At 41.3% G+C, this 25,569-nt stretch overlaps 2 protein-coding genes across 4 annotated transcripts; one reads left to right on the top strand and one right to left on the bottom strand.

Moving 5' to 3' along the window:
• Window positions 1–284: 284 nt before the first annotated feature.
• On the bottom strand, window positions 285–4,783 carry pigp (phosphatidylinositol glycan anchor biosynthesis, class P). Of its 2 annotated transcripts, none has more exons than XM_083697265.1 (6): window positions 4,686–4,783; window positions 3,917–4,078; window positions 3,499–3,583; window positions 3,291–3,363; window positions 2,841–2,959; window positions 285–572 (listed from the first exon to the last, which is right to left on the bottom strand). In XM_083697265.1, exons 3-6 carry the CDS (start codon window positions 3,578–3,580, stop codon window positions 460–462), a joined length of 387 nt encoding a protein of 128 aa, XP_083553391.1. In that variant the 5' UTR covers window positions 3,581–3,583; window positions 3,917–4,078; window positions 4,686–4,783; the 3' UTR covers window positions 285–459. The 2 variants fall into 2 exon arrangements, with proteins under 2 accessions (XP_083553391.1, XP_083553390.1); XM_083697264.1 differs by having other exon boundaries at window positions 3,938–4,078; window positions 4,686–4,780.
• On the top strand, window positions 4,185–25,499 carry ttc3 (tetratricopeptide repeat domain 3). Of its 2 annotated transcripts, none has more exons than XM_083697254.1 (46): window positions 4,185–4,228; window positions 4,803–4,879; window positions 5,024–5,066; window positions 5,196–5,352; window positions 5,454–5,535; window positions 5,856–5,909; window positions 6,962–7,094; window positions 8,481–8,566; window positions 9,071–9,165; window positions 9,446–9,508; window positions 9,622–9,676; window positions 9,851–10,037; window positions 10,694–10,739; window positions 10,856–10,922; window positions 11,035–11,077; window positions 11,949–12,009; window positions 12,911–13,001; window positions 13,256–13,405; window positions 13,764–13,844; window positions 13,981–14,090; window positions 14,191–14,317; window positions 14,496–14,618; window positions 14,716–14,817; window positions 15,085–15,177; window positions 15,602–15,666; window positions 15,917–16,053; window positions 16,398–16,721; window positions 16,957–17,232; window positions 17,374–17,426; window positions 17,540–17,596; window positions 17,711–17,787; window positions 18,218–18,373; window positions 18,539–19,241; window positions 19,326–19,394; window positions 19,493–19,642; window positions 19,802–19,941; window positions 20,122–20,190; window positions 20,372–20,468; window positions 21,180–21,283; window positions 21,444–21,528; window positions 22,387–22,488; window positions 22,929–23,266; window positions 23,485–23,611; window positions 24,136–24,306; window positions 24,427–24,519; window positions 24,736–25,499. In XM_083697254.1, exons 2-46 carry the CDS (start codon window positions 4,814–4,816, stop codon window positions 24,862–24,864), a joined length of 5,637 nt encoding a protein of 1,878 aa, XP_083553380.1. In that variant the 5' UTR covers window positions 4,185–4,228; window positions 4,803–4,813; the 3' UTR covers window positions 24,865–25,499. The 2 variants fall into 2 exon arrangements, with proteins under 2 accessions (XP_083553380.1, XP_083553381.1); XM_083697255.1 differs by having other exon boundaries at window positions 4,186–4,224.
• Window positions 25,500–25,569: the final 70 nt, after the last annotated feature.

Below are 25,569 nucleotides of genomic sequence, written 5' to 3'. Positions count from 1 at the left end.
AATTTCTCTGTCACGGTTTGCTTTGTAACACCATGTTTCCACATGAAAATATAGCACTTGATTTCCATGACATATCTGCAGTGCTGAAGGAAAGACATTCCATTAGAACTGCATTACCTGTTTTTAAACATGATTTGACACAATACAACATATGTTCACAGTGTACTATGACAACAAACTGGAACCCTAACCTTAAAGTAATTGGTCCTTGTTGTTATACGGTCAGACAGTTATTCTACTGTCACTAGGCTGTTTAGAGGACATATTCGTCATCAAGGATGTACTTTCGTTATGGGAACTTGATTTTGTTTTTATTTATGTTTTATACAGTGGTAAGGGGGTGGTGGATGACAAAAACAACCCAAAACATATTGGAAGTGAAAAAACAATGTATAACCCACAGTGATTGCTTAATAAATAAAACATCAATTGGCAATTTGTTCATTTTCTTGCTCATCATCACTGAGGCGATAAATAGAAGATTCTGTTCACTTGACTTATGGAGACATCCTTTAATCTGGGTATCGCCCCCTTCTGGCAGTCATCCATCCGTTGACCCTTGGCATAAATATCTGACAAAGACAAATGCAAAAGTTACAGTAAAGAACGGTGACAAATAATGACAGATATTAATTGAACCTACTAGAAATTGCAATCTATCTTTTAATAGCCTGAATAACCTGACTAACTGCATTTCAGTGGAATTAACTGAACATGATAAGGTAAGGAAATACATCTACAGCTTTGTTTGCAAGGTCTGGTTTGATGAAATCCGATGATACAGGGTTATGAATAATGGGTTCATATGAGATAGGAAAGTGGAAGGAAAAAACAGGTGGTCCAATTATTAGCAGATAATACAAACAAAAACAAAGAGGAGAAGTATAGGGTACAGGTGTTAACAACAAAGTTCCATTTTCAAAACAATAATAATGGAACAGACACCAATAATCACATAACACTAACAGTTACATTTAGAAATGAGTTACTATTTGCAATGCGTTTCACAAAACTGTAACTTGTTGCATGTGTATATCTTATGGACCACAGAAATAGTGGACCACAGAAATAATCTTCCGCCGTAGACTGAAGACCCATCTCTTCAGGCTACATCTTGACTGTCCCTCCTAAAACCTATTCACCCCCCTGTATGGTTTCTCTACTGTAAATATTAATAATAATAAAAAAAATAAAAAAAGTAATCCTTCCTGCTTCTAACATTGTGACTGCCAATGGCCCCTGGTCCTAGCATAGATCTTTGCTTAGGATGACTGATGTACAGTGCCTTCAAAGTATTCAGACCCTTTCACTTTTTCCACATTTTGTTGTGTTATAGACTCAATCAATCCACACACAATACCCCAGAATGACAAAGCGAAAACAGGTTTTTAGAAATTTCTGTAAATGTAAAATCATTGAAATACAGAAATACCTCATGTCCATAAGTATTCAGACCCTTTGCTATGACACTCTTAAAATTAGCTAAAATGCAAAAATGTCATCAACAAATCACTCAACAAGTTAAATTGAGTCCATCTTAATGCAAAGATAATAGTTAATGTAATTTTGGAATTAATATCTTTATTTTTAGGTCTCTGATTTGCATAGGAATCAATTACACACTGTGTAGATTAGGATGTCACTACCAACTCAGCAAATTTCATAATTTTCTCTTAATCCTGACACTCCCCAGTTCCTGCCAGTCACAAACATACCCATAACTTGATGCAGCTACCACTATTCTTCACACAAGAGATGGTGCAGAAACTGCATTGCATGTGCTGGATTTGCACCAAACTTAATGCTTTGTAGTCAAACCAAATAAACACATTTCCAGCCACTTTCTTTGCTGTATCACTTGAATTGATTGTTGCAAACACAATTATGGATATGAGATAGATTATTTTCCATTAAAGGATTCTTTTTGGCCACTTGGTTATAGACCAATTTTGTAGAGTGACTGAGATGATGTTGTCCCATCGTGCATTTTCCTCTCCACCATTCAACTTTGTAGATTTTTGTAAGTCTCCCCAGGCCTCAGGGTCGCATTCCTGAGCAGTTTTGTTCCTCTCCATTTGCTCAGTTTATAATGACAACCTGATCCACATAGTGTGTAATTGACTCCTATGCAAATTATAGACCCTATGAAAACAAAGATATTAATTCCAAAATGACATGAACTATTATCCTTGCATTAAGATGGACTCAATTCAACTTATTTGTTGATGGCATTTTTGCATTTTAGCTAATTTTACAAAGGGTCTGAATACTTGGGTATGAGGTATTTCTGTATTTCAATTTTTTATAAATTTACTGACATTTCTAAAAACCTGTTTTCGCTTTGTCATTCTGGGGTATTGTGTGTGGATTCTTTTAATTTCATCCATTTTAAATTGAGTCTATAACACAACAAAATGTGGAAAAAGTGAAGGGGTCTAAATACTTTCTGAAGGCACTGTATAGATGATTCACTTACTTTAGACAAATGTACTTGTTGTAAGTCGCTTTGGATAAAGGCGTCTGCTAAATGTCATAAATGTAAATAACCTTGTTAGTAACATGTTTGTCCTACGGCTGCTGTATTCCTCATGTTTTTGGTCATATCAGATATTTTTGTTTGTTTCAGGTCAACTGTGTACAATGTTTTTATTTTATTAAGTAGGTTTTTGAGTGAGGCAGTCCCCCGTTTACATTTGATTGGATAGAGATAGTGAAGAAAGACAGGAAAGGGTATGTCAGCAGGGCATGGGCCTGATTCGAACCCGTGGTGCTAGACCACTGGACCACCCCAGGCCACGACTGTGTACAATGTTACCCATGAGCGACAGACAGAAGTCTACCTGTGATGTTGTCAACTGAGCTAAGTGGAGCTGTGTTCATCATGTTCACCCCAAACAGCATCACCAGACAGATAGCCAATGCAGCCAGCAGATAGATTGGCACAGCGAGTGCCCAATATCTAGAGAAGAGGGACATAACAAAATCTTGAAAACTCATGAACATTATGGGTGATACACGACAGATCAAAAGAGTACAATATTGAAAGGTAAACACAGGGGAGTATTTAGGAGACATATTGTGGTTGAAGACGTGTGGTTTCAAAGAGTAATAATCTAGCTAAACATTGACAATACAAAGTCTCCTCTCTTCTATACTCCTGTTTTCTATTTTGTATAATCCAAGTGGAATCTATGTCACTTTAACTGTGATACACTGATTTATTGTTTTTCTACAACAACAACAACTATTCAGTGTAAGAATCATACAAAACTCTAGATCATTTCACTTACTTTTGAGGCCAGTAAGTTAGCCCGATTGAATGAAGCCATTCCTCTGGAATATACGCCCACACCAAATACAAAACTGGGGAGATAACATGAAAGCATCACACATACATTAGAGTATCGTCAAAATGTTACGACATAGCTTTGAACTAAGACAAACTTACAGAAAATTCTGACATTCAAAGCTTGTAATGGACACATTATTGAGACTTACAAAAGCCAAATTGTGAACCAAGGAAGAGAACAAATCCATAGATGGCCCTCTCTGGTAGGGGAGAGGGAGAATTTTCCACCATGATCTGAATCCACAGAAAAAATATATGACAAAATGAATATGCAGTCAAATGAGATTGGTCAGTGTAAAAATCTATGGTAACAACCGCAAGTTCAGGGTGTTTTAACTTGACAGCACGCTATGTCAACCTGCGTTGGTTTACATAGGCTATAGTATTTCCTAAATATGTGTATTGATTAGAAATACATTAGGATTAGCTCATGAATGTGTTATAAATACTTTACGTTAGCGTCCATTCAAATAAGATGTTACCAAACAACCGAGCTGAATTGTACGGTTATTGTGCATTGCCCTGAATCATAACTAGTGGTACAGTGTATACCGGGTTATCAATTACCAATCAATTACTAATATTCACCACAACGACAGCATGCTTCGTTCCAAGATAAGCGGACGCTTTCGAGATCCCGGGCAGGACGGCTCAGAAATATCTATCAAGCCTCCTTCCGCACATCCCTGGTCTCTGCAGCACAAGCACCCATCTTTGTTAGGGGAATTCCTGTGTGTGTAGTTTATAAATCATGTGACTTACAGGACAGGAAAGCGCTTCCCCCTGTGGTAAACTGAACATGTTGCTACTCGCTAGCTGAAGGAAGCGAGTGCTCTATTTCTCAGTCTGACGAAGTCAACACGACAGGCAGGCAGGTAGGTGGGTGAATGCATTGTTCCCTATTTCCTTTGAATTTGGCCTTTTCTTTTTTTTAAACTAACGTTAGTGTTTTTCCAAGCATCCACTGACGTTAGGCTCTCTGCGTAATCAAAACGCGTATATTTATCAGCCGTATGTAAACAAATAGGTATCTGACACTAAAACTAGCTTAACAAACATGTAGGTGAGGCTCTGACTGCGTGCCAGCCAGGCAGAGTTCAAGGTTTTCGCCCCCGCTGTAGTCGCACAATGCCCAGCGACATACTACGATATAAAACGACAGGAGCCATATTTGCTCAGGGTGGGAACTAAATCAGATAAGTTAGCTTGCTAGCTAGCTATCAATGTACATGCGAGTCGCCAACTAGCGCTAGCTAACTTTATTAGTTTGTTCATGAAGCCTATATTTGCATAACTGAAGTTCCTGTCTAAACTTGGCGAACGTAAGTTGTCTTACCTCAGAACTGCACTCAAGTTAGCTATGCAGGTAGCTAGCTTACTTATTAGCTAGTTAGGTACTTGGTAACAGTTAACGTTAGATAGCTGGCTAAATGTCTTTCTGCGTATGTTGTAGACTTCCCCAAAATGTCTGACTCTGACTCTGGTCCGGAGCTGGCGGACACCGACGACATCACTCTCGGGGCGAAACTTGTAAGTACTACAAAGCAGGCTGTTGCTCTGACGTGTCCTTACGAACTTAGTTAAGTAATGTAACATACGTGTGTACCTATTATGCAGCTGTGTTGGCTGTATGTCAGGTGTTTATAAACGAGCTAATCAAGTTCTCCCCACTAGATCTATGCGAAAAACAATCCATTTATAGCCCTTCAACCTCCAGGTAAGTACTTTGTGGTGTGAAAACTCCAGGTGTTTTGTTTTATTATGTATTTATGTATATTTCTCATCAAAGTGAATTATTAAAATGATTGAGAAATGTGTTCTTACTCTGTGCCTGTTTTTGTCACAGAGGTTATTTATGAGCGATGGATGAAGATACCTGTCCATGTGAAACTGAAGGCGGCTGAAATGATGAATGTGTGTGCCTTTTGGCACCACATTGTCCTGCACCAAGAGGGTCATCACACCACACGCTGGGCCGTGCAAGTGGGCTTCCTAGACTCAAAGTAAGAAAAAAAAAGTGCAAACTATTTTTGTCACATTCTCCATTTCCTTGGTACATAGCTAAGGAAGCTCAAGTTGGCTCTCCCATTTCCTCCTTTCCTAGTATCAGCGGGGACTTGAGTCTGAAGAGAGTGCGAAATATAGAGATATTGGAAGCCGCCCTCAGAGCAATGGCCAAAGGAACTGTGAGTTATTCTATTTACATTTGATTAAATGTTCAGTCGTTTACCTCATGGATACCTGCATGCTTTACTCAGATGTGGTTCAGCATGCTCAAATCTGCCTGCCTAACAGGGGTCCTACTCCCAATTTCACACACAATAATGTACATTTTATTCTGTAGCTAAGTAAATCGTTGATACATACAAACTGATTTCTGTTGATCCATGAACGTAAGTACATTTTTGATGTAGACCAACTATCCCTGTAATTCAAAATGCACGGTACAGGAACAGCTGCGAAGGCGTCTCAGGACGCTCATGTCGTTACTTGTTTTCTGCTCTAGTTGTTAGAAGACCAGACGAGGCATTTGATCTGGATAAGCAACAAGTTCAACTTGGTAAGTCGAATGAATGCCATTAAATCATTGTCATTTACACTCACCGAGCACTTTATTAAGTGCTGTACATCTTCTCATGGTGGATGTGGTGTAATGGTGTGGGGAATGTTTTCTTGGCACACTTTGGGCCCGTTAATACCAATCAATCATCGCTTGAATGCCGCAGCCTATTTGAGTATTGTTGCTGACCATGTGCATCCCTTCATGGCCAAATATCATGGCCAATTGACGCTGTTTTGAGAGCAAAGGGAGGCCCTACCCAGTATTAGTATAGTGTTCCTAATAAAGTGCTGATGAGTATCACCACTTGTCTGAAAATTGCTCATATGTACTAGAATAACTTGCCCCACTATTTGCTACTATGGAAAACATGCCTCCAGCGAGTCTCTTGGTACAGTAATTCTCAAGAGAAATGTTATATTTTAGATCTGTTTCAATCATGTTGGGGTCCAGAAAAAGGAGAAGAGACGTTCAAGAGTTTTGGGGAGTCGAACCTTTCTCGGACACAGCTGGAAGGCATAACTAACTTTGACTGACTCATGACCCAGAGAAAGGTTTATAGGAGACCCAAGGCGCAATCAGAAGGGTTATAATTAATTCTTAACAGTCATGTATGCCAGGCGGGGAGTCGGAACAAATATCCTTAACAATGTTTGTTTGGCTCTTGAAGGGTGTGGTGCATTGTTTAGCAAACCTGTTTGTCATAGATTTAGTGAGGAGGACTTTATTTTTAGCTCGGACGTCTGAAGGGTGCGCTGCAACCTCAGGAAACTCATTCACGCATGTCACAGTACATGGTCAAGCAAAGGAAACCGGAGCGGCCTGTTTGGTGTTGTGATATTACCTGTTTGGTGTTGTGATATTACCTGTTTGGTGTTGTGATATTACCTGTTTGGTGTTGTGATATTACCTGTTTGGTGTTGTGATATTACCATGTCTCATCATGTGTTTGAGTCATTCTCAACTCGATCGCTATGTACCAACATGAGGCGTCCTTTTAACCTGTGAGCATTAATCATCTACTGACCGCCAACTCACTGTGGCCACACTAGCATGCAGCCGAAGTCCTTGATGACGCCATGTGCTGGCTGGAGCGCACAGGAGAGCCTCGCATCCGGCAGAGGGTCCAGGAGCTTGGCCACAGAGGGATCTGCTACAACGCCCTGCAAGTGGTCTTCACAGAGTGTAAGAGCAGCTTTGACACTGTAATATATGCCATTTAGCTGACGCTTTTGTCCAAAGCGACTTACATTGCAGTGAGTGCATACATTTTTCAGTATATATGGTCCCAGCGGGAATCGAACCCCCAACTTAATTGTTAGTGACATGCTCTACCAACTGAGCCACAGAGGACCACACTGAGCCACAGAGGACACTAATCCCATCACAGAGGAGTCTGGCCAGGAGTATGACGCTCCACTCTATTGCATCCTATATATGGGTCTGTAGCCAGAACCCCCCTCAGTCCAGTCAAATCAATTTTTATTTGACACGTACGTCACATACCGCTGTAATTGATATAGTGAAATGCTTTGGGATCTTGCTCCTCTATCATCAACAATACAATATAATATAGTAATAATAAAACTGTGACAATAGTAGAGCATAGGGTGTATAGTCATGTACAGCACCTATTACCACCATTTATATGAATGAACCATGAATGAACCACTGATAAAACGTCTGTCGTTTGGTGACAATACGATATTCAGTTTAAATAGTATTTTTTTTGTCTCCCCTGTTGGGGTCCAGAAAAAGGAAAAGAGACAGTCAAATATTGAGGCTTTTATTAAACAGAATCGATTCTGGAGTCAAACCTTTCTCGGACGCAGCCGGAAGGCATAACTAACTTTTTCAGAGAAGAAGACATAGCTTTATCGACTTTGTCCTTAGTACAAACAATCTGTTGTTTTGGGTAATAGGCAATGAATTTACAACAGGGTAGGTGTATGTTTAGACAAAACAAGACCATGTCTGGAGGCTATTTGAAGACCATGTTCACTTATGACACAGAGAAATGTTTATAGGAGACCCAGGCATAATCAGAGGGGCTCAAATTAATTCTTAACACCCCCATTCATCAATTGTGATATCCCCAACTCTTGTGAATAATAAACTTTCTTTTTCTATTTATCTTCCACTATTACTTTCTTTATCTTCCACTATTATAAGTGATGTGTCATTTTGTAACTTCAAATCACTCTGCACTTAGCAGTGTATACATGGATGCTTTTAGAATACAGATTAAAGGTCCAGTATGTGGAGTTTAGCTTGAAAATAGTGCTAAATGGCCATGATAAATCTGTAGCCTTACAGTCTGTAGGAATGAGATCACATGATGAAGAACGTTCAGTGCTGTATGAGTCAAAACAGAATGTTTTCTAAAATTTGGTATCTGCCTTTAAGTGCCTATTTCATGTTTAGATTGTTTACAAGGATATGCACATATTTGCCACAACGTGGCGCATGCATGTTTTCACAGTGTGGCCAGCGGGGTCAGGAACACGCAAAACTACATACTGGACCTTTAAATTAAAGATGTCTCTCTTTTCTCCTCTCTTCCCTCATCAGATGCCCACTATACACAGGCCATGGGTGTTTGTAGTAAAAGGACGATGAAGGAGATGGTGGCTGGTCAGTCGGCATGGTCTAGCGAGGTGAGAGGTCATCGCCCTTGCTTCTGTTTGTGTCCAAGTTATTAATTGTTATCCATCTGCAGCCCAGTAACCCAAAAATCAGCTCTTGTTTTCAAAGTGCATGTAGGCCTACAGTGTAATCTGGAGTTCCAGGAACTCAGATTTATATAGTGTAAAGGGGATTGGTACATCCATTGTTAGACTTTTAAGTTATTGATAAATAATTGATTCTTGAAGAATGTGACTTTTAGCAACTGTCTTACCCCATCAGAATCCAAAAATATAAGCTTGTTTTACTCCATTCCTTGTAAACAGTGTAATTGAAAACTAACAGTGTATAGCTTCCAGACAATAGTTTTGGTCTCATAGATGGTCTGTCCTTGTTGTATTTCTCCAGCCATATCCCTCCAAAACAGTTGAATCCTAGATTGCCTCTTTAAAGCCCCATGGCTACTCTTTGGACATATAAGATGTTTGTAAATTAGACGTATAGGCCTTTTGATGATTATTTCCTGATGTTTTCAGAAAAGTCAAGAGTTCAAGAGTAAAGGAAATGACCAGTTTCAGAAGAAGAAATATGATGCTGCCATAAAGCATTACTCAAAAGCCATCAAATATCAGTAAGTGGGTTCCCCTCAGTATGATTTAGGGAAGACAGGCAGTTTCTGTATTTATTTATTTATTTATTTTAAACGGGAGGGGGGGTTGAATATTTATGGTAAATTTATGGCATCATAGTGTAATCTCTTAGGTGTTCATAAATTCTACGATAACCCTGGCCTCAACTTCGTGTTCTGTTAATTAGGTTTAATCTTGATGTGCATTACCTCTCATAAATATACATATTTCATTTGTCAATTTGTGAAATGCTGTTCAGTGATTCTATCTCTTGTTTTACAGCCCTGAAAACCACATTATCTATGGGAACAGAGCACTTTGCTATATTCGTTGTGAAAAATATCTGTAAGTCCCAAACCAATAATCAACATGTCTGTTTTTATAAGAGGCAACAAGTGACTTTAGACCCAATATATACATTTATTTTTAACAATTAAGGCTTTCTTTTGTTTCTGCAGAAAAGCGGTTGGTGATGGAAAGCGTTCCGTATTGATAAGCCCAACTTGGGCAAAAGTAAGCATTTCTTCCACAGTTATGTCTGAATACCTTAGGGTAATTGCCCTCTGAAAAGAAACTTCACATCAGTATTGGGTAGATAATTTAATGGGGTCAATGTCCAATGCTGATGTTTACATGTGTGGCCATGAATGATTGTATCTGTTCTTCCCTGGGGTCTGTGCCCTGCAGGGTCACTACCGGTACTGTGAGGCTCTCTTCTTAATTGGAGAGCACAAATGGGCCCTGGAGTCAAACTTGTGGGCCCAGAGCGTGTGTAAAGATGACTCTGAAGGCATGAGGGACCTACATCAGCAGTATGGCAAGTTTACTGTCGAGATGGCGGAGATCAGACTGAGTGAAGTGGATGGTATCAGAGGTACGTTGGGTGTATGGACTGGCAGTGGACATAACCATTATGTAGGGAGAGTTCTAGTACCTAAATTGTGACGTCTATGGAGATACACACTTTATTAACATGGATTCAAGGAAAACCGTTGTGGCGTTAAGGAACTGCTTTAGAACTTAAGGGTATGATTTACAAGTGTGGCTACATGTTTATGAATGGTTTTGCATATTAAGAGTCGTCGCAAATGCTCACACATTCCCGAGATGGCTCATGTTTGGACACTCCCCCAGAGTGTCCTCTTTCTCATTGTTTTTATACTTGTCTCCAAGGACACTGTTTTCCCACCACATTCCTTGAGTCTGTTTGGGAATAAAATAATGTTCATCAGAAATGCTCTCATGCCTTTACCATATAACCATGGCACTGACATTAGATACTGTTTAGGCTACATTATCTACCTAGTATTAATCAGATATTTTGGGTAAACTTTGTATGTATTGATTTAGGTACATAACTTACATTGTCTTATTGAGATCACTCAATTTTAGTATGATTTGGCTAGATAATCCAATGAATTAATCCAATGAATTAAAACATTTTGTATGGTTTCATGATGTTTCTGTAATGATGGTCATGTTTGTCTTGAATGTAAACTATTCATTAATTCATAGTCTATTCATTTTTAGTTGGGGGACAGAAAAAAGCTACAGCAAGGAAAGTCTCAAGTAAAAGGTATGTATTATGTATGTAGGCTACATAGCGCAATAGTGTGTACATACCGGTGCGGTGATGATGAATCAATGGACCACTCTGACATTGCAACATGGTGTTTTTCTGTCATCTTTCAGACCTGAAAGTGCCACCCGGACAGACACTAGGGAGTTGCGACAACAGTCAGTTAAACCCAGTAGTAAGGTAACCCCCCCCCCCCTTAAACTTTCCTTACACCAATTGATAAAATACAGTTAATGTTTCAGGTAATGTTTCTATTTTTTTTATGTCACTTTTTTTTTTTCTTTGTCACCAGACCCAGGGCTCAGTGGTTGAGATGGACAGTCAGGCAACTCCAGGTGAGAGGTTTCGGGCTGCTTTTATATCTGCTTCTCTTTTAGGAATTAAGATAGACAGGTCAACACTACTAAAGGTGAACCAGGCATAGTTCTTCTCATTAACTGTTGGTTAGGGTTAGTGTCATGCGAAAAAATGATGCAGATAATACCTTTTTGAAATAAATGCTAACGGTAGAGATTATCTGACGATCCTACTGCTTTTCATGTCTTTTAAATGCTGGGTTTACTGTGCATGCCATTGCTGTAGGAATTTCCCCCTTGAGAGGAATGAAAGGCAGTTCTGTAACTTTCCTTTGGCACACAAGCCAAAACAAGACAAACCAGGAAATACAGCATGGCCTTGCAAATGTGCAGGTTAAAGATGGCAATGTAGTACAACTGGTTCTTCTTGACCATGGTTACTGTAGAGGGGACGATTTAAAAAAAAAAAAAAAAAAAAAAAAAAAAAAGTTCATATTTTACATTTAGCAGTCGCTTTTGTCCAAAGCGACTTACAACAAATACATTTGTCTAAAGTAAGTGAATCATCTATACATCAGTCATCATAAAAAAATCTATGTTAGGACCAGGTACCATTGGCAATCACAATGCTAGAAGAAGGAAGGATTTTTATTTTTATTTTGTATTATTATTAATAGTAGAGGAACTATACAGAGGGGTAGTGGATTTTTGGTGGGAAGTCTACCCGACTTGAACACTCCCTCTCTTTTCCCCTCCCTTTTGTCTTCGTGCCCCATTACCACGCTGTCATGTCAGTGTTGCTGCGAGAGCACACATGCCACACTCCCTAGATGTGCTGGTGTGCATACAGCAGACGGCATCATGTTTTTTGAACAACTGACTTTTCTGAAGCTAACCCTTTTCTCCCCAGGGAAAAATGAAGAGGGAGCACCTTTGCTGGATGATACCAAGGGGCCTGAAGAGATGAAAAGGTGATTGTGATGCTTTGAATTGGGTTCAGGTAGTCGTTTAACCCTAACCCGATTTATACGGAACGGAAGTAGTGGTAACCTTTTGTGTGAAGCAATACTATTCAACTAGTGTAAATGTTGATAACTTGAAGTCATGCAAGAACATGCAATGTTTTGGTGCCAGAACAATGTGGTGATTTGTTTAACTGCCTTGCCAAACCCTACTAAGAATCTGAGTCTTGCTCTTGTATATTAGAATAGGTCAAACATGTAAGTTCGATTGGAAATATTTTCATGGTGGAGAGCACTTTTGCTTACAGTTCTAGTTGAGTCTTATTGCTGAACATCTGCCTGCAGCTCTGAGTGAACCATTTCCTAGGTGGGGAGCTTACTGGGTTTTTTTCTGAGAGTGTAATGATGATTTCTGATGTTGAAGAATGATGTCACCAATGATGTAAATAAAATGGATACGCCTAATGAAAGTTGGATTAGGATAGTTTAATTCAGATCGATCTGGGCTCACAGGAAGGATACATGGTCAATGCACATTTCCAAGAGAGCCCCTATCTTGCGGTGTCCATCACATTTATACAGTGAGACAAACAACTCTCAGGAAGTCTCTAACATTTCACATATGGTCTGGTGCCAGCAAGTCTTGGGTTCCTAGAGGCCCAGGGTATCCTGTTTCCAGACGTGGCTATATTATCATAACAAAGTCTGACGTAATTTGCATCCCCATCTGAAATTCATCATAACAGAGATTATTTGATTTCTCCTTGCAGTAATTGTACTTTGCAGTTTTTGTACTTTGAATTGATTCAATTGATTACAAGATAACAGGATGCCAGGCATGGCATTTTAAAAGCAGATTACTTCAAGTTGAAAGGATGAAAATACTGGACTTAAAATCTCTTCCTTTCAGTGAGATGGCTTACAAAACGACCAGCAAACCTGAGCTCAGCGTTTCAGAGAAACAGAAGGTGAAGACCAGAAACCAGCAGTCCAACAAAAAGGTACAGACATGATCTCAAATTCCATTTCACCAGCAGAACAGGCTTTTGTAGAGAAAATAATTGATCATGGAATGCAGGATTATTGTCACTTGCACTGGTTATTCCTAACTCTAAGGGATTTTAATGCAAGTCTATATAAGTTGTTATTTTTAATGCACTGACAATGCAAGAAAATCCAGATAGAAATATAAAACTTGAGTTCCATTGAATTAACTTTGCCCTTTTAATTTAAAATTGCAATCTTTTCTTCTCAGACGGTGTCTGGCAGCTACAAACAGAGTGTGTATGAGGCGTTGAAATCTGTTGTGAAGGACGCCCACACGGCCCTCGCTGACCAGCGCAGCCGCAATGCAGAGCATGCCTTCTCCCAGGCACTCAGCATGCTGGAGGGAAACACAGCAAAGGTACAGTACAGCAGGGGATCACGTCTCTGTTCCCTCAGCTAACCTAGCTAGCCTTGACCGCCTTAACCCTTAGCGTAACCATAAACTAAACAACTCGTAGTTCACGTCTCACCCCCCCCCCCCCCCTAGCTAGTTGTTTTACATGCAACTCAAGCTAACCTGCTAGCAACTTAGGGCTAAGTTGGTGAGTTAGTGAAGGCAACCACTTAGCTTGCTGACCTGGTTGCTGTTATTTGTGACGCTGATGTCAAAGGGAGCAATGTTGCATTGTGTTGTCTAGCTCAGTTCATAACAAGATGTCATTGTCACTTTCTGCAAGAATACATTCGTTTTTTTTTTTTTTTTCTTCCTCCCCTAGGAACTCGGCATATCCATGCTCGACCGAGTTGTGCTGATGTATGGACGTGCCTCAGCCCTGATAGAAATTGGACAACCTGAGGTAATCTGTCTAAATGATTCTCTTTGACGTGGCTAGCAGGCTACTGTGCATTTTAAGTATATTTATAGTATTGTCGGGAAAGGTGCAATCTTTCTGCCTGTATTCTCATGTGTTTGGATAACTTTGCCCTACTTAGGAACTTGCTGAAGCCGGAAAGGAATTGGAATTGATCAAATCCTACGAGCAGAGGAAGTTTCAGTGTCTGGTGTACTACAGCATTGGGAAAGTGTATCTGAAAGAGAACAGGTAGATATGGGTGCCAGAATGATCAGAAATCACTCGTCAGCAAATACTGTGTATATACTGTGTATTCTTATGCAACGGTTATTTTGTGTTTCCTTTGTAGATTCCAAATTGCACTGAAGCAGTTTTCAGATTCTCTGCAGATGGTTAGGAAACAGATTACACCTGGTAAACTGACCTGGCCCACAACAAAAGATATTGTTAAAGAAACTCAGCCAGACTATTTCAAGGTATCACCTTATCATTTGTACTCTAACAAGCTTTGGGTTGACTCTTTTCTTGCTTGTACTGTACTCGAGGACATTTATTTACAGCTGAATGCAATCTACAGACTGTTTTTCTTTGTGACGAAAAATTATTTGTCATTGCCTACACTTGTTTGACATGTTGTTTTCTAAACTCCATCAGGGACTTCTGGAGAAGTTCATAGAGATGTGCAAATTCCCGCCCAAACCAGATGCCATTTGCCGCCACCAGAATGGCCCTGGCCATTCAAAAATTGAAATCTACTTCACTGATCCGGATTTCAAGGTAAATGGTGAATGTTTTTAACTTAAGTTTCCTCTGGACATAACAGGCATAAACAACTATCCTACTGTACATCAGTGCTCAAAACTACTCTTCCTAGGGTTTCATTCGAATGATTTGCTGCCAAAGCTGCACGGTTGAATACCATATCAGCTGTTGGAAGACGTTGAAGGCTGCATCATTCTCTGATAAGAATGAGAAGGTAAAATTGCTAACCTGTTATGCATTTACATTTTTTTTGACATTTACATTTTTGACATTTAGCAGACGCTTTTATCCAAAGCGACTTACAACAAGTACATTTGTCTAGAGTAAGTGAATCATCTATACATCAGTCATCATGAGAAAAAGAATCTATGCTAGGACCAGGGGCCATTATCAGTCACAATGCTAGAAGAAGGAAGGATTTTTTATTTATGTTATTTGCATCTCACCTGCTAATATCCTCATGTCATCCTTTTACCCACAGGAGTTCCTGCAGGAAATGTGCTTTACTCCAGACTGTGGGGGTAGAATCTGTAGTATTAAAATCTATGGTTCGACAGGGCTTATCAAATGTAAGGTAAGGTATTTCTCTGTAGTTCCAATGAGTAAATGATGCGTCCTCTGTGCTAATGAAGGCTTGACGCCGAAACACGTCCACAGTAACTGCTGATATGTATTAAATTATAATTAATTTTTCTGTATTATTTAATTATTGGATCAACCCTGGGCTACAGCACCCAAAGACACATTTATCAGAACTATCGCTATAACAACGTGGTCCTCTGTGGCTCAGTTGGTAGAGCATGGAGCTAACAATGTTTAGGTTGTGGGCTATTATTATTATTATTATTATTATAACATGTTTTGAGAGTTGAGCCCATTTTTTCCTTATTGTTTCTCTGTAGTTGACATGATATTGAAGGTCATTGCTGATTTGGAACACACTATAATTATAATAATAATAATTATAAATAATGATGTCTTACTCCCTCTCCTCTCAGTTTGAATCACCTGTCATAAAACCCATGGGTACTGTGAAATTGAGAGTAAATCAGGAATGTACAAGGTGAGTTGAATCACTGTTTTTGCTCTTGCTTGTTACCCAATGTCACTTTTCTCTTGTCCATAACAGTTGAATTATTGCACACACATTTTGTTACAATTAAACATATTATTAAAAACACCTACTGTATGTGTCAAGCACACTTTACTGAAGTGCTAATCACTTGAATTGAACGGTTCTGCATTGATTGTTCTGTTGTTTCTGTATTTTTTCTGTTCTTTATCTGTGACTGTTTTTCTCGTTGCCCCCCTAGTCTCAAGAAGTTGAACTCCAAAGAGGATCGGAAGCTTAGGCGGAAGCAACATCAGCAAGCCGCATCTCTGGAGAAGCAAGACGAGAAAGATCTGACCTCTTTGGCGAAGGACAAGAACGATGCGGTGGAGTCTGCAGGTACACACATCTTGCATTTATTATTTTCCGACAGTTCTTCCTCCAAAGGAATTCACCCTAGAAGGGGCCTCATCTCAGAAATCAAACAACAAAGCGGTCACCCTGCCAAATTCTTTGGTGAACAGCTGATGGGTGCGGCTTTGTTAGGCTAGAGAAATGTAATCACTCAAATTCATAGACGGGGCTGTGAACGCGAGGAATGACCGTCCGCGAGACAGATGTGCTGTGAAGGCGTGGATACTTGATCATGCACTCTTGTCTCTGTTGCATTCCAAATTCGACACCCAACACCCCCTTATATACTGTGCAAACATTCTCCTTTTAACAGTTACTCTCTTTTCCAGCATCATCACCAACGTGGCTGATTTATGGGGACCGCGTCCTGCTCCAGATCAGCGAGAACAAGGAGCTCTTCAGAGACGAGAGCCACAACATCTCCGCCCTGATGAAGGTCCTGAAGCCCTGGATCGACCTGGATCGGCTCAAGGGGAACGAGCTGGCCATGCTCGTGTATGAGGAGAGGCAGCCGGGGACGCTGTGGGAGGTGGTGGAGCTGCTGCTGGAGAGGAAGAACCGGGTGTGGGCGCGCGTCTTCATCCATTCCCTCAGCGGCTGCCTGGACACCAACCCCAGGCTCCACGACTGGGCCCACCAACTGGACAATGCAGGTCAGCACTTACAGGGAATCTCTCCCAATAACCAGGATTGTCATTGTTTTATCTCAGAAAACCTACAACTGGTTGAAATAGAGTGGTAGTCTTTTCCCATGATGTGATGAACGTATGCGTGAGTTGATTATAATTTACTTAAATGGGTTTCTACTGACAACTCAAGCTACCGTCTTGGCTCATCATTTCCCCCCACCTCCCCTCTTTCTCCACTCCCTCCTGCTGTTTTCCACAGGGCTGAATGCAGCGGGACAGTTCATCAACCGCTACGCCGAGCACCTGGAGGAGCTGGACCTCGGCCCCTTACTCATGTTCCCCCCACTACAAGACATGCTTATAGAGAAGTTTGGGACCATGCCTAAGTTTTTCAGCCGTGTGGGCTTGACTGTAACAGAATACCTAAAACAGGCGCCACCTCAGGAGATGAGGCTGTTTATCTGGACTCTGGAGGAGCATAAAGAGCAGTATGCCACCTGCCACGCTGTGCTGGATGAGTATTTTGAAATGATGGGTAAGCGTTCAGATTGGAGTACACCGCTTTTTCTTTTTTTCTTTTTCTTTTTTTTTACAAGGGGAATGGTTGAGCCAAGGCTGAAATATGGAATGGTTTCTGCTTCCTGTAAGTAACTTCCCTGTTCTCCACCTCTTTCAGACGGGCTTTGTTTAGTCATTAAAAAGACTGAGAAAGAGACAGAAAATCGAAATGTAAGTAAAGACAAAGTGTCGATAAAACACGTAATTGTTTTGAAGATAACAATCCAGCCCCGGCCCAATAAAGAATGAACCTTTTAGCAATCTTCACATTAATCTCATTTCAGAAATCTCCTATTAAGACTAGGAACAGAAATCGCAAAAAGAAACAGAAAGACCCAAAGGTGAGCATGATGGCCTCTTGGTACAAATCTTTACTATGGATACTACCCGTTTGCGAGCTTGCAGTTGCTAAACGTCACTCAAATGGTCTTGTTTTATCCCCTTGTTATTTTCAGTCTGTTATTCTTATGTCGGGAATGAGAGGTGGAACACCAAGAGATGAGGAAGAGGAGGATTATTTTGATGACTCTTTGTAAGTTGACTAATCAGTACAACATCATTAGTATAGTTAAACCGGCAGACCCGGCAGTTGGTTTGCTATAAAGCCGATGAATGGGGTTGGAGAAATGTAACATCTCTCAAATGTATAGATGGTGCTGTGGATGCTCGCAATGACAGTCCAATTAATCAAATTGATACTTAAACCTATGTCTTGAAGCTATATATTGTTTACAAAGACATACTTTGTTTACATGCAGTGGTATTAAACATTTATTTTGGGTTATGATAAGATAAGGAAGTTGTTAATGAGGCATTAAGTTCTGTTCTACATTTTCACGGATCAATGGGTTTCAATTACAGTTTGTCATTATTTTGAAATGACCATTGATTAAGCTGTACGTATTGCAGATTGTATGTTTTCAAGCTGTGTGTGGTCCTCACTTCTGCATTTCTCTCAACAGAATGTTCCTTAACCCCAGTGACTCATTCAGTGTTCCTAATCATCTCAGAGATCAAGTGGCCGAATTTGAGGGCCGGTACAACACCACCAATCACATCAGCCATTTCAAGAGAATATTGGACAACAACCTTGACCCAGCTAAGGAGAGTTTGTATGAGTAAGTCCAGTAGTTACTTTCCTATGGGTATCAACATGGCCTTGTAGTTTTTAATTTTTTTATATAAATTGTCCCACCATGAGATCTGGTTGAGGGGGGGGTCCTCTCTTTTCCCTGGCTCTTCTCCTTCATCCTAACCCTCCCTTTCTCTCTCTGCTACCCCAGCTACTTTGCCCAGATCCTGGAGGAGCATGGTCCCTTAGAGCCTCAGGACCCTCTGCTGGTGGGAGAGATCGACAACTTCCCCCCTGATGCCCAGGAGAAAATCCAGGCGGCTGGCGGCCTCAAGCACTTCCTGCTCGAGTCGCTCCGCTTCGTTGTTATGTCTGACAACCTCATCGGACTCATGAAACACGCAGTGTCGCTTCAGGAAGTGACTGTAGAAAATCCGCACAGACTTGACGATCTGGATTTCATAGGGGATGATCCCTATGGATCCGACCTGAAGCCTTCAGCTATTGAGTTCCTTTCTTACTCTCAAAACGCGGGACTTGGGGATATCAACAGCGAGGTTGGTTACTATAATGAGCCGTTTGAACTGCGGCGTGACCCAGTAATGCTTACAAGCCACCATAAAGGATATTCTCACAAACAGTCTGTAGTCTGCCCCGGTCTCCCAAATCCTTATACGTTTGACTCTCATGCATCTCAGTCTGCTTTGTCCGCAAGCGGAGTAGCAGGTGCCTCTGGGATTCAAAGAGAGGATGGCATGCTGTATGATGGGACTGCATGTGCAGCATCAGCAAATCAACCCCATTGCCCTGAAAAACTTGGTGATATTTATCTTTACAATGACGCAGATGAACAGGGCGGCTGGGAGCCTGTTATTGTGCCTCAGAAGAGATCTAAAGAGACTGCGGCCGTTCAGGTGGGGAATTGCCCCTCGCTACTCACTTCTACGTTTCGAAGATCGTCATAAAATCAAATGTTAATTGTATTGTTTTTCCTGTAGGTGTCTTTCCATTCAACGGGTCATGTGGCTGTCAATACAGAGCCTTATGAGCCTTTTGAGAGAAATAATGTGAGTTTTGAAAACCTTTTTTTCGAGTCTGGTAACTGTGCAGATGCTGCAGAAGTGTGACCTTTCTTACATGTGACTTTCCGCTACTCTTTGTGCAGGGAGACCTGACCAAGAAACAGAAGGGTAACCTAGAATTCGAGGAGCAAATCCGGCAAATGGAGAACGATTATGATGCCGTGAAGCAGAAACGGAGAGAGGACATCTCTGCCCTTGAAGTCGAGCTAGAGGAAGTCCATCATAAAATACAGGTAGGGAGAATAGATTTCTCTAGAATTGCTGTCATAAAGAGAAGGGATAGAACGCAGTGCTGTTTGTCGAGCGTGTGGGCGGATGAACTCAACTGTGTGTTCTGCCCGGCAACTGAGATTAACAGATGGTGTGGGTTTTTTTTTTTTGTGTGTGTCCAGATCACCAATAAAGAGCTGGGCCTATTCCAGCAGAAGCTGGAGGAGGAGGTGAAAAAGGATCAACAGGAGAAGAAAGACAACCAGGAGACTCTTAAGGCTTTAAAGAATGAGATCAAGGAGCTGGCTGAATATCAGGAGAGGTGAAGTCCAAGTCCCTCTCTCTCTCTCTGCCTTGTGCGTTTAAAGAAGCATCTTTAATGAATGTCAAAAGGACTTGTGATTACACGGTCAACATTGACACCCTTGGTAGATTCCGACTATGTTCAGATTAATGTGCAGGTGGAGCTATGTTTCTAAAAGGTTGTCTTCACCTTCAACAGCTCCTCCAAGAGCATCAGAGAGAACAATAAGGAGTATGAGACACACTTGAATACTTTCTTGGAGTTAAGGCAAGTCCTATAACCTATTTTGCATGTCATGCGTGACAACATCACTGAAGCATGTGCAGTGTCATGGAGTGTTTATGCGTCTTTGGGCATGTAGGAATGAATGGCACTCACGTTTAACTGAGAAGTTCAATAAGCCCTGATATGATATACTGGAATGCTAAACCTGAACTGATTTCCACAGTAACCAGTCAGCTGCGGAGAAGATGAGCTTGGAGGATGAGATCAAGAGATGCAGGGACCTATGTGACAAGTCAATCAGGAGGTCTCAGGCAGCAGAGGTGTGTGGGCGTGGGGCTGGACGGACTGTTATGTAACTGTAACTGACGGTTATGATCCTAGACCGTAATTGCTACCCAAAAATGTTCCCCAAAGTGTTACCTGTATGCAAGAGAGAAGGAAAGTGAAAGAGACACAGACAGGCACAAAATGTGTGTGTGTGTGTGTGTGTGTGTGTGTGTGTGTGTGTGATGTATTGTGTGAATGAGAGCACACTGACTTCCTCATTCTGTTGAAACTATGACATTGTTTCCCACTTCTTGCACACATACACAGGTTGTGACCGAACGATATATACTATGACCTATTTCGTAGCCATTTTCAGTATGTTCAGAACATTTTCCAGTATGCAACATTTACGAAAATGTTGTATACTTACAGTGCCAGGATGTCATCAGATTTGCCTTTCCATGTATTATGAGTATTCAGGTAGTAAATTTGGATTTTAGTACCCCAATTCAATTGAGCAGGTAAAGGGGAATGGGATGTAGTGAAATTGAACCAGTTACCTTGAAAACATGGTTGAGTTACAGATGATGATTTCTCCGTATGAATGAGATGCAGTATGTTGAAAAGGTCGCTTTTTATGCATTCTTTGGCAGTATGGCCTTAAATAGTATGTAGTATGGTTAGTATACAGTATATACTAACCAATAGACAGTATGATCGTTCAGTCATCAGCCACACACTGACTATCCCTGTTCCCACCCTAGCTGTCCATTCTGGAGAACCGGCGAGGACGAGGCCTGCGCTGCCTCTACAGGTCTCAGTCTGACGCCAGGGCCATCCTGGCCAAACTCAAGGAACTGGCACCAAGGTAGGCAGCAGTAGGTCAACCACAGGGTACTGTTGCATCACGTATGTGTGGGCTGTCAAAAAAACTGTTTAGCGATTCCTTAGCATTGCGTTAACTACTGTAAAATAAATAAAACACTTGTTGTTCTGTTTCACCATGGCTTCCATCTCGTCCTCCACAGGTATCCACCCCAAATGCTCCAGTCGGGCATAGACTCCTGGAGAGTGTGTGTAAAAGAGGCTGAGGAGAAGATCACCACAACTGAGGTGGGTTGGATGGAAAACACACACACACACACACACACACACACACACACACACGCCACAATCAGAGCCAAATGGGCCGAATCATGGATAATTCACAGAGCCACAATGTCTTAGAACTTACCTCGCTACCCATCCAGAAATGTGTAGTTGACGGCATATATATATCTATATATATATACACACACATATATATATATATCTATATCTATACACACATATATATATATATATATATATATATATATATATATATATATATATATATATACACACACACACATATATATATATATATATATACACACACATATATATATATATATATATATATATATATATATATACACACATATATATATCTATATATATACACACACACATATATATATATATATATATACACACACACATATATATCTATATCTATATCTATATATATGTGCCATCTTGGAGGTCGATTGTGACTACATCACACTTGAGGGGCGCATCAAAGCCTTTGATGTAATCCGAAGCCACCAATCCACGCGTGGGTTAATGTTTCTGAAAGGATGTCGATTGCGGCTAAAGCGATTGTGGGTGGAACGTTTCAAGGACGTCTCGCCAGGCAATCTTGGAACTAGACACAAACCGAACGGTGTGCTTGACGTTTAATTTCAACACTCGGCAGTGGCCGTAGACTCCACAACTAGGAGCACAGCTGTGTGTTTGACCCTGAATGAGGACACAGACAGAGAGTATTGTGCACTCAACGCAAGGCATACCAGCTTAGCATTTTCAGGGCTCCCCCACGTTCAGTGTGAAGTGGGTCAAGGGTTGAGGATTTATTTGTGCTGAGTGTTTTTGGTTCTCACAACATAGGCGCAGTACCAGGAGCAGATGGAGCAGGTGAAGAAGGGGACCAGGTTGTGCACCCTGCCTCTTGTGACTGTCCCCAGTGCCCCCCAGCCTCCACCGGTGCCGGTAAGCCACACCACATGACTGGGTCCACTAAATCTGTATACTAGTGTCCTAGTGTGTCCCCTCCTTTGATCACTAGGTCTCATTTACATGAGTGTCATTTTAAACCCTCATTCAAACATCATGCTGTGTTATTCTGTAGCACAGATGTGTTGTAGGGTTTGACGAGTTGGAGTTTTACAAGAGCTACATTGACCCTCAACTGTAAACCTGTACATAGAAGCTGTTTTAGATTGAGCCCTGTGTGTGATGCCCCTCTGAAGTTAGTGTTTGTTTACAATTAAATTGTTGACAAACAATGGAGTAAGACTGTTCGATGCAATAAATCTGCTCAGCGTCGGTTAGTCAATGTTCAAGTGGATTGAAGTCTCGTTCTAATAAGGTTGGAAGTTGTTCATGTTTCCTCTATAACCGTGTTTTTCTGTCTCCTTGGGGCTTTCCAGATATTGTATCCAACCCCGCCTCTCCCGCAGCTCCCTCGCCACCCAGTGACTCACCACCCCTACATGCAGGTCCGAGCCCCCATGTATGGCCACCCAGGGGCGCCCAGAGCCCCTCCTGCACCAGCCTCTGCTCAGAGTGAACATCCTGGCCATGTTGGACCGCCCCCTGGCCTGGCTGGAGTGTCATCCAGCACTAATGCTTACGCCAATGTTCAGAGTGGCCCAGCCAATATGCCTGTCCAGGTTGAGGCCCAAGTCCAGGCCCAGGCCCTGCAGTACAACAGTGTGTTTGAGAAGATTTTGGACCGCCTCAGCAGCATGTTCCCTCATTACAGCAGGTAACACACACACACACACACACAGTGGGCTAATGCAGCATAATAGGTGTGCAAGAGTTGTAGATTTGATTGTTTAGAACTAATACTCAAATGTACATTTATCATGGTTGTTCTTTTATCATTTGTGGGTCAAATATGGGTCAAAACCAAGGGTCCATCACACTGTAATTGCGACTTGCCAGGCTAGGCTTGTATAACTGTTTGTCAATGTGTTCCAGGCCAATCCTGAGTAAATTCATCCAGGACATTCGCTCGGCCAATGGAGGGGCCCTGAACTCCCTGTCCTACCAGGAAGTCATCAACAGAGTGGCCCAGCTCATCCTGGACCATCAGGACAGCACCAGGGTGAGCCCCCCCACCCCCATCTTTTTGTTGGTGTCCAGAAAAAGGAGAAGAGACGTTCAAGAGTTTTGGGCAGTCAGATATTGAGGTTTTTATATAATGGTATCGATTCCGGAGTCATACTGTTCTCGGACGCAACCGGAAAGCACACGGTTTTATCGTCTTTGTCTTTGGTGCAGACCATCTGTTGTTTTGGGTGATAGGCAATGAATTTACCACGGGGTAGGTGTATGTTTAGACAAAACAAGACCATGTTTTGGAGGCCATTTGAGGACTGACTCATGACCCAGAGAAATATTTATAGGAGACCCCAGGCACAATGGGGTTAAAATGAACATTTCAAAGGAAGCTTGTCCTTGAAGGAAACTTGGGTTTGATGTGCTTTTTAGATTATGGATCAGTGTCATCTACCTGTAATGGGAACACTAGTATGTCATTCTTACAGATGCAATCAAATAGCCACCATTGTCCCCTCAACATCCGCTGTGTTGCTAATTCCTGCGCTGCGCTGTGCTGTCTCTGTCTAGGAGCAGATGAACTATGCTGGTAGAATTGACCCTGGGGTCTATGGAGGGCAACCCCCGCTGTGTGGATCCCCCCCGTGCTCTGACTCCCCTGGGTCAATACACTCCACGGAAACCCCTCCCCTCTCTCACTGGAAGAGTGTGGGCGCCCATGGCCGCTTACCGTCCAAGGCGGTGAGTGGAGCCGCCTCACACGCACTCATCCCAAATAAGCACAGCAAGACTCAATTTCAATGGTCAGGGATGGTCAGGGATGATTATAGTGTGTTTATTGACTGTGTGTGTCCTGTACAGCTGAACATGGAAGATCCCTGTATTATCTGCCATGAAGACATGTGTAAGGAGGATGTGTGTGTTCTGGAGTGCAGACACAGCTTCCACAGGGAGGTAAGGCATCACAACCTGTCATATTCAAAGTCTGCCAGACTATCCTTCATGTTGGTACCAAATGTTCATTCTTTAACTTCCATTCTAATTAAAATGAAATTGTCTTGAAACTAAAACAATAACCCATCTGTTATACAGGGCTGGTAGAACACATTGGAATGCCTGCTCTTTTCACTTCTTGTTGGTCTGATGGCCTGTCCTCTTCTCTCTCTCTAGTGTATTAAGTCATGGCTGAGGGAGCAGAGCACCTGTCCCACCTGCAGAGAGCACGCTCTCCTGCCTGAGGACTTCCCCATGCTGCCCGGCAGAGTGCGCAGGGGCCACACACCCGCAGCCTTCTCCTAAGTACCCCTACCGCTTGGTCTCTCAGCCCTGGACCCTATAATATTGGATCACTTTCAATACAACATTAAAGCCTTCTTAAAGCTCTTGCATGTTTAAAAAAAAAAGAAGAAAAAAAAGGACCAAACAAAAGGACCAAAAAAAAAAGGACCAAAGGTATTTTGTTTGGGTGTGATTAATGATTTATCATTCTATAATCAGTATTTTCTTTATCATGCATGGAACCTTTTTTTATTATTTTTTTTATTCAGCATATCTTGTGTGCCATTCGTTATTTTAAGTGTTTGCCATATTTCTTTTATTGTGATCTATTTCATTTTGTGTTTAAACCGTTTGAAAACATTAACCACAGCATGGTAGTCTTTTGAGACATGCTTGAGTATAAAAAATGGTTTTGTTTGACCCGATTACTTGATAAAAAGACAATTGTTGATAAAAGTTTTGATTATGGGTTCAGCAAATTCTGAAAGTCTTAAGGCTCCTATGCAGTGTGTAATAAAGTTGAATTGGCAGTTACTTTGTTTGAAGCTTGGCTGTTTGAAAAGTCACAACTGCAATTTTTATTTTTTTAACCAAATTACTTTTGTATGATTCATGTTTTAAGATTATAACTCTTAATTAAAATCTGTGTATGATCAGACTTGTGTTGGCTCAGTTCATCTGTAAAGATTGAAGCAAACAATTGTGTCCTCAGTAAGGAAGATGTGT

Source organism: Argentina silus (assembly GCF_951799395.1).
Source record: "Argentina silus genome assembly, chromosome: 2".
NCBI classification, from domain to species: domain Eukaryota; kingdom Metazoa; phylum Chordata; class Actinopteri; order Argentiniformes; family Argentinidae; genus Argentina; species Argentina silus.
Note: the sequence above shows the minus strand (reverse complement) of the source record. Positions and strands in the feature narration are given on the sequence as shown.